Here is a 17,240-nt window from a genome sequence, read left to right as displayed (position 1 = left end):
TTTACTGCCTCGAAAGTGTCGCTGGCACCGATTGCTTTTTGATACTTTGATGCTGTCTCTCTCTGCTGGTCGGCCAAGACAAGTGATTCGTTCCMTGGGMGAGACTGTGTTAGACATGCTGGATCGCACATCGCGAGGAACACGGCGACTTAGCTGTGCGAACAACAGCTTGTCAACATATCAAAATGTCTCAAAGTTGGCGTGACGACTTGGGTGTGCTAGCTGCATGTTCCTCGATGGCTGTACTACGAGTGGTTCAGTCCTCGCAGAGCGCACTGGCTTAGATCTTCTTATTCATCGCTGCGTCGCCCTGGCTGTAAACCTCCGTAGTTGTATCGGATCGTACAAGCACACCAGATCTAAGAGCAATGTGCCGGTCCATGACCAATTATGCAGAGGCTCGACATCGCACTTCACAGATAACTAGCCGTTCTCGATGCGTTCGTTGATCTTGATGGAAGAACCAGCCTCGGAACAATAGGCTGCAACGCGACGCTTCCGGGCTAAGCGTGTAATAAGTCAGCAATATAGGATTGGTGTATACTATGTACCATACCGAAGGAACACAGAAGTACCACCTGAGTACGTGGTAGCCGAACGACCAATGAGATTTGATGTCTCGTGAATCAGTGGCAGAACGGGGATACAATGTGATAGGTGTGTTCGTCATGGCACAAGGTCCTTCCACTCGTAGCGGCGAGCAAACAGACCGTAGTTTGTCGGTCTCCGTTGGCCAATGTGCTCGTCAATATCACCGTCTCGACTCATGGCTGCCAAGTCATGGATTTTCAAGGATTATCAGGGATGACGGCGGCAGGCGATGATTTCTTCAGCCAATGACCGACAGCACATCCTGGAGTAGAGAGCAATTAGACTTTCTCGGTACGTCCGGGGATTCGAGTTGGAGATTGTGAGGGGATGGAAATTGCCCGTGATGCGCCCGAAAGTGGCATTGCGACATCTCACGGCAGATCACCAGCGTCTTGGCTGTCTTCTCATGCATCGCTCAAGCAGGATAGCGAGGAGACGGCGAGGAGGCGCCACACGGAAGATGTGGAATCAGCACAAGCCTAGTGGTCCTCCATCAATCACAGCCCATGAAAGTTAAGGTTGCCCGGCGGAGGGTACTGTAAGAAGGGGGCGTTGATCCACGAAAAAGCTCAACATTTATCTTAAACCTCACTCGCCCGGTGCCAAGATTGCGATTGCGCGTTGCGCGTCTGTTTCAAAGTGACTTTGTCCTCCTGGTGTCTCCTTCAAAGTTCATCGTGTCCTATACCTTGTCCTTATTCGATCCAAGTGCTCAAGGAATGCTATTCGTTATTCGCAAGGCATCGTAAGCCCAGGGCCTTGTCGCACATACCACGTCACCGGGACTCGGCCTCGGACCGCATTCCTATCGAAACCGTTTGGATCTGTCTTGCTCGGTTGAAAGTGGCGGAGGCGGAGAAAGAGGAGAAGTTGGGAGCGGGGAGGGGGTTGGAGGCAAGAAGCGATATGCAATTGGTAACGCGCTGGCGCGACTGGAGCCCATTGCGCCTGCTTCCCTCGAGGTTCTCCTATCAGCAAGTCCCGGCACTGTCCATCAGCAGTCTCAACCTCGATGGCCCGCCGAGCGGCCTGCCATGGCGGGAGCCGCGCCGGCGATGCGGACTGGGCGGAAAGATGACCCTGACCAAAGGCATTACGCTGGCGATAATGGCGATCGTGGTTCTGGCTTTGGGCGCGGGAGGAGGACATCAATACCATCGGCATAGGCAGCGGATCAAAGAGGAGGATAAGCCCGTGCCATACTTCTGGCAGCACTATCACCGACTGAACGGATTCTACAATGGCATACGGACACTGGTGAAGCAGGAAGACTATGTTCCGGAGAATGGCTACAACCAGACAGAACCGATGCCCATGCCGACACAGGGTTATCACTCGGAGCCACCAATGGACCCTGTGGTGTATGACCCATATCCAGACTACACTTCCGAAGCCTACCTTGAAAATCACCACGCAGTCGCGCCGTGCTTTTTAGATGCCGCCGACGAGGTATCTGTGCCGGATGTCTACGCATATCCTGGAGTACCCCAGCACATGACACAGCCCTTTTTCGGCGCATATGAGGCGCTTGGTATCCGGGACGACGTATGTTTTGAGCGCTTCGGGAGACTCGGACCATACGGTTACGGCTACAAGGAGAGCCATGGTGGCCTAGGGCCAGGCTTGCAGTCCGAAAACGTTGGAAGCGAAAAGGTTTACAAACAGACTGGATTCATTGACTACGCCAAAGTCGATTGGGGAGAGGCCCAGCAGCGGTGCTTTGCTAAGAACAAGCATCGCTTCGAAGATGACACAGCTTCTGGCAAAAAACGCATCTCTCGCCAAGCCTATGTTTTACGTACGTGGACCGGCTATGAGTACGATCCGCAACAGATTCTATCCCTTCGAGCCATGATCGCCGAATTGAGTCTGAAATCTGGTGGTGAATACGATGTACACCTTCTGGTACACGTCAAGGATAACAGCATTCCGATATGGGCAAGTAAGGAGGCATATCGCGAGACGCTCGAGGCAAATGTCCCGAAAGAGTTCTGGAACATTAGCACACTTTGGTCCGAGGCGCAGATGATCACATACTACCCCGAGCCATTCCCCTTCAACTTCGCCAACATGGCAGGAGCTGGGATACATGGCGTGTACCGCAGTGCTCACTTCGCTCTCCAATGGTTCAGCCAGCAACATCCGGAGTATGATCACTTTTGGAATTGGGAGATGGACATTCGCTACACTGGACATTACTACGAATTCAACAACCGCATTGGTGAATGGGCGAAGAACCAACCGCGAAAGGGCCTATGGGAGCGCGGTAAGAGATTTTACATTCCCAAGATACATGGCGACTATGCGAACTTCACAGCATTTGTTGAGCATGAGACCCGGGAGAAGGATGCGCACCATGTTGATCAGAAGCAAAGCGGTCCCGTGCCCATTTGGGGTCCAGTAAACACTTTCCCCAACAAAGGCATGCTGCCGCCTCTCAATGGGACCAAACCACCGACCTCTTACGACAAGGACAATTACGAGTGGGGCAAGGGTGAAGAAGCAGATCTGCTAGTCTTCAATCCTTTGTTCGACACGAGCGTCACGAACTGGGTATTCAGACTGGATGTCACTGGTTATGACAACACCTTGGCGCCGCCGCCGCGTCGCGCAGCGATCATTACYGTTGCGCGGCTGTCCAAACGCTTGCTCGACACCATGCATGAGGAAGTGTGGAGGATGAAGCATACTATGTTCCCTGAAATGTGGCCGCCGAGTGTTGCTCTGCATCATGGGTTGAAAGCTGCGTACGTGCCACATCCCGTGTACTTCGACAGAGACTGGGACGTCGAGTATCAAAACCAGATCTTCAACTACCCAAAAGAGGAATGGGAGAGTCCATTTGGATGGGGTGAGCATAATCTTCTCGGAAGCAGTTTCTACTACAACTCCGGCTTCAGTGGAGCGCTTTGGAGACGATGGTTGGGGCAGGCGGAGAACTTCGAAGGTGGTCGCAAACAAGAGGAGCAAGGGACTGGAAGGATGTGTCTCAGGGGAACGCTGCATCATCCAGTCAAGCATGAGAAGGGTCCAACTGGATAGATGGATGAGTTGTACATTTGTTGAAACGACACTTGCATATGGGTGCGCGGTTGTTTCATGATTTCATTAATATGTAAAGATCCGCGAGCGGTTTTGGCCTCGAACTGGACGGCGCCCTGTATAGACGACGTGTGTCGATGAGGGTACCTTAGATGCGCCGCTTCAAAACGATAGAACCATGAATATATACATTGTAGAAGATCTTTGAATCAAGATTCAGCATTGTAAGTGGTGAATCACTCTGGCGGTTGGATTTTGTGAAGAAGCAGCGCATACCAGCGAGGACTCCAGGATAACTACTCCGTGCTCGGATTGGGTGCTTGCTAGCAAACTACAAGTTGATCACGGACGGACAGAATTCAGAGTTTGATACACCCGACCTAGACCTGGCAGCTCCCGCAGTGGTCTTGGCCCAATGACGACCCCCGAATAGTACAGAACCATGTCATATGGTGGATAGTGGGGCGGCCAACCTGTCGTGCGGCGCCGCGTTTTCACATCAGGATATAATCCAACGCATCGTCGGCTCCATGCTTTTTGTACGATGCTTGAAAGTCAGGCACACGTCCGATGACTCCGTTGCTGCGAGCTTGGCTGTTGGGTAGCGACGTAGTTCAGTTTAAGGACACATATTTGCTAAGTACCCATGCATAATGTATCCATGGATGGCTCTCGCCAAAGTTATCCCGGGTTCCGCCAGTCAGGACCCACCAGGAGCCACGCTCTGAGATCATTTACCACAGACTCCATAATAAAGAATTCCGCCGCGGTGGGTCATAGGTACATGCTTTGTTCAGAGAGGGATGTTGCTGCTGCCGCTGTCGCTGCGAATCCCATCCGACATGCACGACGTGTGAAAGCAGTTTACGTCTGTCTGCTGGTATGAATCTGCCAGGTTGGACGATATTAATGTACAACGGAGTGATGCCACATGCCACGGGTGATTCATTGACGAACAACCTACAGTAACGCCATAACGCCATGAAGGGGTGACGTCAAAGCGCTATCTTTGGGAAGTGACGACATCGGCAACTCACCAAGTCTTACCATCGTCAGGAACTCGCACACATCATCGTCTGGACCTCGCACTCACCACCGCACCGACGAATTGCTGCACCATTCGCTTGATTCTCCCCTCCACATCACTGCTCGCCCCTCGCAGGCCTGCAATATCTGAGAATACGGACACGCACACGCACACACACACTCTACAATCATGTCGACGATACAGAACCTTAAGAACTTCATCCGGCATGGCAAGCAGGCACGGGACGGCCGCTCGCCTCCCCAAGACCAGGCCACCACACACGTCTCCAATGTCCATGCTCAGCAGCAGCGCTTCAACAACAATAACTATGGTGGAGCCGCACAGCAGGCACACCAACAATATGGAATGAGCGATCCGAATGTGCAGGCACATCAGCCGCTGCAAGCAGGTGGCCACCATCAAGATGCCTACTCTACGGCCGCCGTGGACAACCGCAACCAGGCTGCCAAGGCTGGGAACGCCGCTGCCGCCGCGATCGACGGTCAGCACAAGAAGGAACAGAAACAGAAAGATTACGACCCCTCTGTACTGGAGCGGATAGTAGCAGAAGAACGCGAAAGCAAGGGCAAACTTCCTCGCTATCCTGGACTGGAGCGCTGGCAGTTAGTTGAGAAGATGGGCGACGGTGCCTTCAGCAATGTGTATCGTGCCAAGGACAACAACCATGTCTACGATCAGGTCGCGATCAAGGTCGTGCGGAAATTCGAGATGAACTCCACTCAGGTAAGCCTGGCTGCGAACATTTCCTTCTCGCCACACTCGCTTCTATCTTTTCCCCGCACGTTATGAGTTTATGCCAACACATGTGCCTATTAGGGCGTGCTTCACCCGGAATATGAGAAGAAAGCGCCAAAGGGCGTGGAGGTGCGCAGTTTTCAATTCTCATCACATCCTTGTTGGGTTACACAAACGTATGAACATATACTGACGTCACCGGCTTTTGCTTAGCGAGCGAACATCCTCAAAGAGGTCCAGATCATGCGCCAGCTTGATCATCCGAACGTTGTCAAGCTCGTCGATTTCTCAGAGTCTCGACAATACTATTACATCATCCTTGAGCTTTGCCCTGGTGGTGAGCTGTTCCATCAGATCGTTCGCCTGACGTACTTTAGCGAGGATCTTTCTCGTCATGTCATCAAGCAAGTCGCGGACGCTCTGATCTACTTGCACGAAGAAGCTGGTGTCGTTCACCGGTAAGCAAATGTGAACGATCCAAATAAACCCTTGCTAACACACTACAGTGACATCAAGCCCGAGAATTTGCTTTTCTATCCCACTCCGTTCATTCCAACGAAGAACCCCAAGCCTAAGGGCCCCGAGGACGAAGACAAAGCTGACGAGGGCGAGTATATCCCTGGAGTTGGCGCTGGAGGTATCGGTCAGATCAAGATCGCAGACTTTGGACTTTCCAAGGTCATCTGGGACAGTCAGACCATGACGCCATGCGGTACCGTTGGCTACACTGCCCCTGAGATCGTTAAAGACGAACGTTACTCAAAGAGTGTCGACATGTGGGCGTTGGGATGTGTACTTTACACGCTCCTCTGTGGCTTCCCGCCATTCTATGACGAGAGCATTCAAGTCCTTACCGAGAAGGTCGCCCGAGGACAGTATACCTTCCTGTCACCCTGGTGGGATGACATCTCAAAGTCCGCGCAAGATCTTGTGTCACATCTACTTACAGTTGACCCGGATAAGCGCTACGATATCAAGCAGTTCCTCAACCATCCCTGGATTCGCAAATCTAGCGAAGAGACCATGGCAGCTGCCGACGCCCCTCCTCTTGCCACTCCTCTGCATGCTCGACAAGGCCAAATGTCTGCTGGGGATGGAGCATTGAAGCCAGATTTCGGGTATCTCGAATCTCCCGGCGCCAACCGACGTATGGATTTCCGTTCACCCGGCGCTGTCAATCTCCGCGAAGTCTTTGATGTTGGTTACTCCGTACATCGCCAAGAAGAGGAGAGCAAGCGTCGGAAAAACTTCAAACAAGGCTACCGGGGCGGCAACCCAATGAACTCGCTCAATGCCCTTGACGAAGACTATCTCGATGATGACGATGACGACAGCATGTCGCAGCCGTACGACCCAAGCATGCAGAATCCGCCGGCGAAGCTGCCGAAGTCAGGTGCTGCACCGGATGTTGGAGCTGTAGAAAAGCAGATGCGAAACACAAGCCTATCAGCCGCCGCACAGGCCCGCCAGCAAGCCGCTCCGCGCGCAGCTCAGCCCCAGCAGCGGGGCTATGGTCAGCACTCTCCGGAAGTGGCCGCCGCTGCGAAGCGACAAGTGCGCAACAAACCTGGAGCCTTCGAGCTCAGTCTCGACAATGCCACCCTTCTTGGACGCCGTGGCAAGAAGGAACCGAGCGGCCTGCGAGAGCAGGTTGTTCAATGATACGAACGGCCGGAATCGATTTCATGAATATCGTATGTCTTTGTGCTTTTAATGTATGACTATGGACGTCGCCTACGTCTGAAATGCAAATGAGCAAAGATTGAACAGCTCGCAATGAGCTTCAGCCCTGCATCGAAGCAAAAGTGTTCGGGGAAAATGGTTTCAATGGGGCGCATTGCGTGGCGTTGTTTTAGCGAGGTCTTACATGTGACATCGTGCTGTTAGACGACTTTCAATAGTTGGAAACGGCACTTTCGTTTTGTTTACATGCGCAGGCATACTTTACGTAGCGGAAAGAATCAGGACCGAATTTGGGTCAAAACATCCCATTTGCACACGCATCCTAGGTGCTATCATATCACGGTAGAGCTGGATGGGGACCCATATCGTGGCATCTATTGCGTTATCTACAAGAGCGTGGAGCATGAAGACCGCCCTCAGCTCTGATGGAAAGACCAACTAGCTTCGTGAATGTGCCCCCTGGGCAAGGCTCTGTAAACACGGATCTTCACGAAGAAGTTCAACTTCATCTCCCTTACTCAGATGCGTCCACGGGGATATCATCATGTCCAAGTCCAAGATGAGTCCTAGCCGTCTACGTCCTGCCACCACCGAACAGAGGCTGACCACCCGCCGACTGGGAAGCGAATCCAGCTACGAGATCCTCGAGCATCACAGTGGGCGTCGGCGTTGGGGAATCCTCAGCATTGCCAGACTCCGGCTCCGCACTGTCATTCTGCCCCGAAGACCCCGTCTTAGGCTTACGAGGGCCTTTCTTGATTCCTGCATCCTTTCTTTTGTGCAAGTTCTTGCTACCGGGTGGTCTGCCTTTACGCACACCCGCAGCACTACCGCCTGGGCTCTTCGCGCCTGGGTCTTCACTCGCGCTACGTGCGGAACCGACACTCTCGTGTCGGAGTTCTTGGACACGCTTGGGGACGTGATTGTTCAAGCGGCCGCGAGTCTGGACCTTGTCGTTCCCGTCGTCGGCTACTGGAGTGGTGGCACGAGACTCATCCGGTGTCTCGGCGCCTGTTGTGAGACGGGACCGCTTCCGCGGCGGCTGAACGACGACACCATCAAATCGAGATACCGGTTTTACCGTCCGCTTTGCGGTCATCTCGCCGTCGCCATAGTTGACGCCATTGGGGAGAGTGGAGTCTGCGCCTAGACGATTCCGCCGTCTTCTGAGCTCACGGCCCTCCTCATCGCGAACGATTCTTTGAGCGTCCGGATCTTGATAGCCGACCTTGCGGGGGTCGAAGTTGTAGTCGTAGAGGGTGGCTTCCTTCTTGTCTTCGAACATTGCAGTCTCAACCGTCACCTTGCCGCCCTTGACTGGCTTGCGCTCTTTCTTGCCATTCATTGGATGGATTGCGACTATTTGATCCAGCTCGAGGTATTCTTTTTGAATTTGCTCCAGAGCCCATTGGGCATTGGAGGCCAGCTGTTTGAGGTTATCCAGAGAGCGCACGGCTGGATCGTGCTTGGTGAGTGCCCTGACAAACGGGTCCGGACCGACGATCGCCTGATACTTTCCACTTCGTAGGATCCGGCTGGCCGCATCGTCGGTCTCATCCTCTGACCATTCGTCTTTGAGAAGATCCGGTAGATCTTGCTCAGTCAGTATGTCCTCCTCCGGTGGAAGCAGAGCCGGTCGAGGTGTGGGAGCCTTGGATTGTGAATTGGAAGAGCCTACATCACCAAAGCCACTCCGCTGGCTTCTCTTGCGTACCATCTTGGCCGGCTTCTGCAAATGTCCAGCTGCGGGACCTTTTCCTTTCCAATTTGGGCCGCCAGACGCCACCTTTTCAGCCGCACGTGCTTCTCGCTGTAGCTGGGCCTCTGGTCCATCTGTCCTTCCTCTACCGACAGCAACTGGACGCTGCTTGCGTGGGCCAGCAAGCTGCCCCTGTTGCATCGCCTCGCCGGTCTTGGGCTGTTGCCACCATTTTCCGCCGCCACGATAGTTCCATTCCAACAGGGGCCACTTGTCGGGACCATCAACCTTGAGCAACAGCGCAAACGGGCCAGGAGCTCGATTACCATCAGCATCAACATCAATCCCAACACGGGGGGCTTGTATTTGCTGCTGCTGCCATGGCTTGTCCTTGTCTGGACCACGTACTGCGGTCTTATTCGAGGCAAGAGGATGAGGCAGACCGCGAGCCCATTTACCCTGTCYGCGGTGATGGAAGGTTTCGTTCGGGTGGGCGTCGACATATGCAGTTTCAACCAACGGCTCTTCTTTCTCGGCGGAAGGCATGAACCGTTGAGAAGAGCTCTGGGTTGATGTTCTGCGAACCTGCTTGCTTTGCCCGGCAGTGCTTTGCCGTTTCTCCTCTTCACCCATCTCAATGGCATCGATTCTGGCTTTGGAATTACGCTTGATACGTCCACTTCTGAGTAGCTCGTCGCTCGCGTGGCTCTCGGCGTACTCCTTGGCGAAGTTATTGTCCACTCGGCTCGAGCGACGGTCAGAGGACGCAGTCGGCGTCGCTGATCCCGCAAGCTTGCGTTTCTTGCGCGCTGCTTCCAGTGCTTCGACATCATCTTTGCGCTTGTAGCGACCCTTGCCTCGATGGACAAATTCGATTTCCGGATGCGAGTTCACGTAAGTCTTGCTGTACGTAACCGAGTTAGGATCGTCTTCGTCTTCGTCGCCGTTCTTGCTACCATCCTCCCCTTCCTCAGCATCAGCGGCGTACTCGTCGTATTTGCGCTTCTCCCCGTTCGATGCAATCACGATGCTACCGCGTTTGCCGTCCGGGGCGAGACCAGGCCGATAGAACCTGTTGCCCTTGTGGTGGAAGAATTTGCCAGGATACTTGTGCAGGTCATCTTCGTGCACGGTACCATCCCCGTCAAGCTGGTGAGGATGATCATCACTGCTACTCATGTCCACATCCTCGTCGTAGGCCATTTCGTCATCGCTATCGAACACGTTGGTGTTCTGAGCATGAGCCCGTGAGCTTCGCCGGTGGTCGACCTCCGGTACAGGTTTAGCTTGCCGCGGACGACGACTTCTAGTCTCAAACGCTTCTCCATCGCCCGATAGATTGACGGAGAATTCTTCCTCCATAGCATGCACCCAGTCTCGAACCAGAGCCGAGTAGCGTTGGATGTCGGCATGTTGATGTACAGTAGACCATCGCTCAGGTGGCGTTTCCTTGAGTAGCTTCATGATCAAGGCGAATTGACTCTTTTGTATCGGGCTCCAATTGGGTTTGCAGTAAGGATTAGTTTTCTTTCGATGTTCGTTGAAATGTTGAATCAGCAGATTGAACATTTGATCTTTAGTTTGATCGCTGATGATTGCGGGATGCTCTGCTGCTTGTCTGCGAACTGGTCAGTCACGTGGATACCATTAGAAGTTCAATAGTACATGCCTTGTTGGTCGTTGCATCGTGGCAGGGCTGACATTTTTAATCGCGGCAGCCATTCGGTATCGGCCTTGGCCACGGTGGACGAACTCAACTCCCGGATGACTGAGCGTTTCTTCCTTGGAATACGTCTTTGCCGGATCAAGGCCAGTGTCGCTCTCCTCATTTCGGTCGTCAATTTCATCGCTGTGGACTGGTTCCGCATGCGATGATGTTGAATTTGAACGTGGTAAATGTGGCTTGGGCGTCGCTTGGACAATGGCGCGCAGCTTCTCCCGCGCTCGATGGCCGCTCAATGCAATTCGCAGGATTCTACCATCAAAAATGGTGGCCATTGTTGGCGTAGGTGCCGTTGATGTGGTCGGTAATGATTGCTGCAGGTATCCTTGTGTTGGCTGAAAATGTGGTAGAGGCACGGCAGGAGGACCACTTGCAACGAGAATCTCCGAGCAAGTGGACGAGTTGTTGGATGTTCTGCGGGTGTGTGCAGTGAAGTCATCAGCTACGAGGTTACTCCTCCATCGTGGCGATGCTGTCCACGGGATGGGTTCCATCTGCTGTGGTGGATCGAACGGAAGTAAAGAAAGAGGTCGGTCGGTCGATACACACAACTCGCTCGCTTGATCAAGTTCAGTCGGACGGACTTTACTGCCAAACCGCGCTAGGACTGATCAGGGTGTTGGCCCATGCACAACACGGCGACGACGATGAAAGTGTGAAAAGCAGCCGGGGGTCGTTATCATCCTTGCCCAGTTCTTACGATGCGCTTCTCGGAGCTCCGGTAGAAACTGCGTGTGGTGACCGGCAAACGCTTATCGAATGAATCTCCAACGATGCAACGTGTCGGACTATATGTGATTTCTGTGGTTTGCCGGCACGGTGGGGAACACTATGGCTCGACTCGACTCGACTCGCTGGGAACGACAAATGAATCGTGCTGGAGAAATCGAATCTCTTGTTCCCTTTCGATGCATCCCACGCAGCATCTCTGGGCCTGAGTGGGATCCATCACCGCCTAAGTTACGCGCTGTAAAAGCAAGCATCGGCCGCGGTAAGGTTCCCGAGCCCGTTCTCAGTCACCAGTCTCATTGGCATAGACTGGACTTCTGCACCGAATCTACGTTTGCTTGGTGACAATTCTACTATGAGTGGCGATGGCGAGGCTTCTACATGTTGAGAACCAAATGGCTTCGCTCGTCACTCAATCGCAAGCAATATGCCTACCGATTCGACCGGAACGTCGGCCGCTCGCACAAGAGGGAGGGCGTCCACCTGAATAATCAATTGGTTTGCTTTGCAGCTACATCTGTTGCAACGATGGTCCTCTCCTTGGGCGGGGCGTAAATACGCTGCCGACTCAAGAAGCTGCCACAAGATCCATATCTGACTGCGAAACTTGTGCTGTAGAGGCCGCCTGCTCATTTCCCAGMACATGTACAACTCTCATAAATTCACTTGACCGACTGTCTCACAGGGTGGCAAGTAACGCTGATATTCAGCTGTCTCGTCCCGTTTTTCGCAAGGCGAGACACGCTGCACGAGACAAAGAGGTAGCTAGCACGATGGAAGTGGCCATGGCTATGTCTGCTTCTTTCGAGGTCTCCTCTGTGACAAGAAAACACTGCGAAACGAGATGAATGCAACAGAGCGGTAAAACATGTCACGCAAGTAACCTGGGGCTGACATAACAGCTTCTCCAGTTGCAAGATCAAAACATCAGAACACGCAAAGTGGAATCGCCACGACAGGAGCAAGCGCAAGAACCATCCCGCACAATGTCAACGGCAGCCAACGCCCCTAGTAGATGGCCGAAGCGAAGTCACATCGTACGAAAAGTCCACACAGGCGCAAAATACCTTCTATCAAACTTCGACGCATTTCACCCTCCAGCGCCCAAGTACCAAGAGAGGCGGTTGCAACCTCAGAGAGCCGCGAACGGACACCACGACGCAGAGTTCGTGTCAACAACGCCGGTCCAGCCAAGACAGTCCCCGAAGAAGATGAACCGCGTCTTGCGTGTAGACATACTGGAGCGACACATGGACATATGTCTTGCGTGGGAGGGCGAGACACTCCTGGACCTCACCACGTACAGGAAGCCTGCAAGGAGTACAATCTACCTGAAGATCTGTCGAACCACGCAGTGGAATGACGGCTTTGCGACGTCCACGGCGATGTTCGAGCCCTTGCTAGACACTTTCCAAAGCACCGCAAGGGGAGAGCAGTGGAAGATTGATGTCCTGCGTGTTGTCTATCGTGAGGATGACCAGGCGTGGTGGCATGTGCAAGAGCGAATGTGGAGAGATAGACTCAGGGATCCGTTCAAGGTGGGCTGGAAAGTATTGGAACAGGTTGAGCAGGTGACGAAACGGGCTTCGTCCATCGGCGAGACCGCCGGAGCAATACAAGAATGTTCCAAGCGTAAGATACCATGGTCCAATGAGCCAGTTGAGGGAGTTCTGCAGCCAGCCGCGAAACGCAAGCGGAGGCTGCCCTGGGTAACGGATCAGTCACTTCAGAAGGGGCGGAAATCGGGCGGCGCAAAGGTGAACGCGCAAAAAGCGAAGCAGCCTTGGAATCCTGGTGTTGATAGTGTGAGCAATAGGTTCAGGAGTAGGCGAGAGATTGACCCTTATGATGATAATGAGGAAATCGTTGTTGTGAAGATGGAGGGCGGGCATGCTGCGATTCGCAATGCCAATGAGAGAGACGGAGCATGATCAATCGTCTTGGCCTGCATCTTGTAACTTAGGTAAATGTAAGGGGTAAAGCAAACGAGTTAGGCGCAGAATTGAGAAAGGTGCACGAGGTCGATAAGGTTCAAGATTCCCCGGACCCATGACCCTGGCGCGTTGCTGCAGAGAGCTCAGCGGGCCGCCATCGACACGAATCCTCCCGTCCTACCTTATGATTKTCATCAAGGCAGCTACGAGTCGTTTCATCCATCCATCTCACCTGTGAATATTTCATCGATTCCTGGCATGCCCTGACTGCACATCAGTCTAGCAAGACGCTGGCAAACATGAACATCTTCCGCATCCTCGGCGACGTCAGCCATTCCGCCTCCAAGATCATCCTGATATGGTCTTGCCATAACAACAAATCGGCCGAAGGGGTTTCGTTGCTCACCCAGCTCCTATACATTCTGGTCTTCGGATCTCGCTACCTCGACCTGTTCTGGGTGCCCCCGAGCGTGAATCTCTGGAACTTTGTGCTCAAGATCTGCTACATCTCCAGCTCCGCATACATTGTCTTCATCATGATGCGGGTGTTTGCGCGGACGCGCGAAAAGGAATATGGATGGAAGCTGGCTATCTGGAGTCTGGTGGGAAGTACCGTGGGTGCGCCGATTGTATGCCTGTTGTTTGAGGGCTGGGTACGCTGCGGCTTTTCAGAGGTATGTATGGTTGAAAGCAAAGCTCTAGGATCGGAAAGCTTGGGCCTCTAGCTGACAGCAACATGACATGATATACAGCTTCTATGGACCTTTTCAATCATCCTAGAATCCGTGTGCGTGCTGCCGCAACTGCTGCTCCTCCGACAAACCAATGTTCCTACCGTGCTGGATTCCTTCTACCTTGTCACACTCGGCACATACCGCTTCTTCTACATCCTCAACTGGGTGGTGTTGCTGTTCACGGGTGGAAAGTTCGATGCCATCAGTTTTATATTCGGCGTAGTGCAAACGGCGCTCTACATGGACTTTGCTTGGGTATACTGGACTCGCCAGCGCGTCAAGCTACGCGGAGGCGGTTTGGTAGATTCAGACGACCTGAGCAAGAGCTTTTTGGTGAAACGGTTGATCGGAAGACGAGGGAACAGGAATAGCACGGACGGTGATAATGACGAGGACGAGCTGGATGCGGATACTGCCACCCTGTCTGCACAGGAGAATGGTGTCGTCAGGCCAAGCGTTAGTCGCAGTGGAAGGAGTTGGGGAGCTCGTGGGATCAGTGTGTCCGCCGATCAGCCCGAGGACGACGAGGATGATGGAGCAGCATATCTTGATCAGGACGCGGGTGATGCGCAGATGGTCGATCCTTCGCACTTCGAGGACAACAGCGACGATGATACCGACGCACCTGCACCTCCTGCAAAGGATACGAAGCCAAAGCCAGGCGACGGAGTGGATGAGGCAGATGAGGAGGTTGGGAGCAGCGCTGCGGAGTGGCAAGATGGAGGCTCCAAATAAGCCAAGTCGTTGTACTGCGCGGTATGTGTGTGGGCGCACAAAGAGGACTTTATTGCGATGAAGCATGATCTCACCATATGTAGGTGCCGCTTCGTTCCCATAAATTCATGGAAAAAGCACATCAAACGATTGAATGATTGAATGACCTCAAAGCTCGATCGCAAAGTCCTTTCTTTCCAAAGACACGACATGTTTTCATGTACTCGTCTGGCATTGATAAGCCAGATGCCTGATACAGTGGAGTGGGCTGGTAGCGAGATAGAGAATGTTGAGCGAAAGACCTCGGAATCCGCTTTGATTTCTTGAGCATAGCAACGATGTTGTTGATCTCGGTAGATCATTCACCCACGCAACGTCGAGCCGTGTGGCATTGCGGGGTTTTAAGTGACGCATACCTAACTACCCAGTCCATAATCCCATCTCTGCCCGCTCTCGTTCGTCCATTGCCTATAAAGCCATTGAGACATTCCCCAAGCTCGACAACACTCTGCCTCAAGTCCGACTCGATATAGCAGTAAACAGCCATGGACCCTGCCAACCGGGATAGACAACAGGCCGCTCCAAAACCTGAAGATGCACGCTACCTTCACTTCAAGCACTCCCAACCTGGCTCGGGACTGAACAAGTTCTCCTCAACTCTCACTCGAGAACATGACTTTCCAGCTGCCCAAGCCATGCTCTACGCTGCAGGAGTGCCATCAGAAAAGGCACTCAAAACATTCCCACAAGTGGGCATCGCCAGTGTATGGTAAGTTACTGCCGGGGAGAAGGCAWACATGGCAGTTCGAACGTATGTTCGGAGCTGCACTACGTCTCTGTCCACGTCAATAATGTCTGACACACCGCTAACTCTCCTATCCTTTACTTTGTAGGTGGGAAGGTAATCCATGTAACACGCAWTTGCTAGACTTGGGCAAAGAGACGAAGCGTGCAGTTGAGAAGCTGGATATGCTAGGTTGGCAGTATAACACTGTAGGTGTGAGTGATGGAATCACAATGGGCAGCGAGGGCATGCGATTTTCTCTGCAGACTCGAGAGATCATTGCCGATAGTGTCGAGACGGTCACTTGCGCTCAGGCGCATGATGCGTGTATAGCTATCCCTGGATGTGATAAGAATATGCCTGGTGAGACCTGATGAGTTTGAAAACTTCTTGCCTGAGCATTACTGATCGTTTCTCTAGGAGTTATCATGGGGATGGCAAGACACAACCGGCCATCGATTATGATATATGGAGGTTGGCATTGATCAGCTCCAGTCTGTCGTGACAATTCTAACCAGGGTGACCTTAGGAACGATCAACCCCGGCCATTCGAAACTTCTCAATAAGACGATCAACATCGCGACAATATTGGAAGCTCACGGAGCATACAATTACGACACATTGAAGAACCCGAACGACCCCTCCCAAACCAAGGACGAAATCATCACGGATCTGGAGCAAAGGAGTTGTCCAGGCCAGGGTGCTTGTGGAGGAATGTACACCGCCAACACCATGGCGACTATGATCGAAACGATCGGACTTTCACTCCCTGGTTCATCTTCAACACCCGCAACGAGTCCCGCCAAGATGAGAGAGTGCCATAAAGTCGCAGAAGCCATCAAGATCTGTATGGAAAAGGACATCAAACCACGCGACTGTTTGACCAAGAAAGCGTTCGAGAACTCGTTGGTCATGATGATGGCATTGGGCGGCTCAACGAATGGAGTTCTGCATCTCCTCGCCATCGCTGGTACTGCGGAGGTAGACCTCACCTTGGACGATTTCCAACGGATTAGCGACAAGGTTCCTTTCATCGCTGATATCGCACCAAGTGGAAAGTACCTGATGGTARACCTGTACGAGATCGGCGGTGTTCCTTCAGTCCAGAAACTGCTCATCGCTTCTGGTCTGCTCGATGGCTCCACAATCACCGTGACAGGCAAGACGTTGGCAGAGAACGTCGAGAGTTGGCCCAGCCTCAAACAAGGACAAGAGATGATCCGAAGCCTTGACAACCCCATCAAAGCCACCGGTCATCTTGAGATTCTCTATGGCAACCTTGCGCCGAATGGCGCCGTCGCGAAGATTACCGGAAAGGAGGGCATGAAGTTCACAGGCAAAGCGCGCGTTTTCAACAAAGAATTCGAGTTGAACGATGCTCTCAACCAGGGTCTCATTCCCAAGACGGAGAACCTCGTCGTCGTTGTCCGTTACGAAGGCCCCAAAGGTGGCCCGGGCATGCCCGAGCAACTCAAGGCCAGCGCCGCGATCATGGGCGCCGGTTTGAAGAACATCTCCTTGATCACAGATGGAAGATACTCGGGAGCATCGCATGGCTTTATCGTCGGTCACATTTCTCCCGAGGCTGCAGTTGGAGGGCCCATTGCAATTGTCGAGGACGGCGATGTCATCACAATCGATGCAGAGAGGAATGTCATTGAATTGGATGTCGCGCCGGAGGAGATCAAGAAGAGATTGGAGAAGTGGAAAGCGCCGAGGATGCCGGTGACGAGAGGTGTGCTTGCAAAATATGCGAGATTGGTGGGAGATGCGTCGACGGGTGCCATGACGGATTTATTTTAGATGGCGCGAAGAATAGAATGG

General features: G+C 53.0%; 6 protein-coding genes; 5 read left to right on the top strand and 1 right to left on the bottom strand.

The window, feature by feature from the left end:
- Positions 1-1,497: 1,497 nt before the first annotated feature.
- On the top strand, positions 1,498-3,633 carry RCC_08327 (uncharacterized protein; the record flags this gene model as incomplete). The annotated part of the gene is made up of 1 exon (XM_023773578.1): positions 1,498-3,633. One exon carries the CDS (start codon positions 1,498-1,500, stop codon positions 3,631-3,633), a length of 2,136 nt encoding a protein of 711 aa, XP_023629346.1.
- A 1,216-nt stretch (positions 3,634-4,849) lies between these two features.
- On the top strand, positions 4,850-7,078 carry RCC_08326 (probable calcium/calmodulin-dependent protein kinase; the record flags this gene model as incomplete). XM_023773577.1 has 4 exons in its annotated part: positions 4,850-5,404; positions 5,498-5,545; positions 5,630-5,874; positions 5,923-7,078. 4 exons carry the CDS (start codon positions 4,850-4,852, stop codon positions 7,076-7,078), a joined length of 2,004 nt encoding a protein of 667 aa, XP_023629345.1.
- Positions 7,079-7,673: 595 nt separating this feature from the next.
- RCC_08325 (uncharacterized protein) lies at positions 7,674-10,796 on the bottom strand (the record flags this gene model as incomplete). XM_023773576.1 has 2 exons in its annotated part: positions 7,674-10,416; positions 10,468-10,796. 2 exons carry the CDS (start codon positions 10,794-10,796, stop codon positions 7,674-7,676), a joined length of 3,072 nt encoding a protein of 1,023 aa, XP_023629344.1.
- A 1,440-nt stretch (positions 10,797-12,236) lies between these two features.
- RCC_08324 (uncharacterized protein) lies at positions 12,237-13,181 on the top strand (the record flags this gene model as incomplete). The annotated part of the gene is made up of 1 exon (XM_023773575.1): positions 12,237-13,181. One exon carries the CDS (start codon positions 12,237-12,239, stop codon positions 13,179-13,181), a length of 945 nt encoding a protein of 314 aa, XP_023629343.1.
- Positions 13,182-13,483: 302 nt separating this feature from the next.
- Positions 13,484-14,653, top strand: RCC_08323 (related to endoplasmic reticulum retention receptor; the record flags this gene model as incomplete). XM_023773574.1 has 2 exons in its annotated part: positions 13,484-13,858; positions 13,937-14,653. 2 exons carry the CDS (start codon positions 13,484-13,486, stop codon positions 14,651-14,653), a joined length of 1,092 nt encoding a protein of 363 aa, XP_023629342.1.
- A 524-nt stretch (positions 14,654-15,177) lies between these two features.
- RCC_08322 (probable dihydroxy-acid dehydratase) lies at positions 15,178-17,219 on the top strand (the record flags this gene model as incomplete). XM_023773573.1 has 4 exons in its annotated part: positions 15,178-15,401; positions 15,526-15,779; positions 15,837-15,890; positions 15,946-17,219. 4 exons carry the CDS (start codon positions 15,178-15,180, stop codon positions 17,217-17,219), a joined length of 1,806 nt encoding a protein of 601 aa, XP_023629341.1.
- Positions 17,220-17,240: the final 21 nt, after the last annotated feature.

The sequence above is a fragment of the Ramularia collo-cygni genome (assembly GCF_900074925.1).
Source record: "Ramularia collo-cygni strain URUG2 genome assembly, contig: RCC_scaffold13, whole genome shotgun sequence".
Taxonomy (NCBI): domain Eukaryota; kingdom Fungi; phylum Ascomycota; class Dothideomycetes; order Mycosphaerellales; family Mycosphaerellaceae; genus Ramularia; species Ramularia collo-cygni.
The sequence above is the reverse complement of the archived record's forward strand: the minus strand, read 5'-3'. Positions and strand labels throughout refer to the sequence as shown.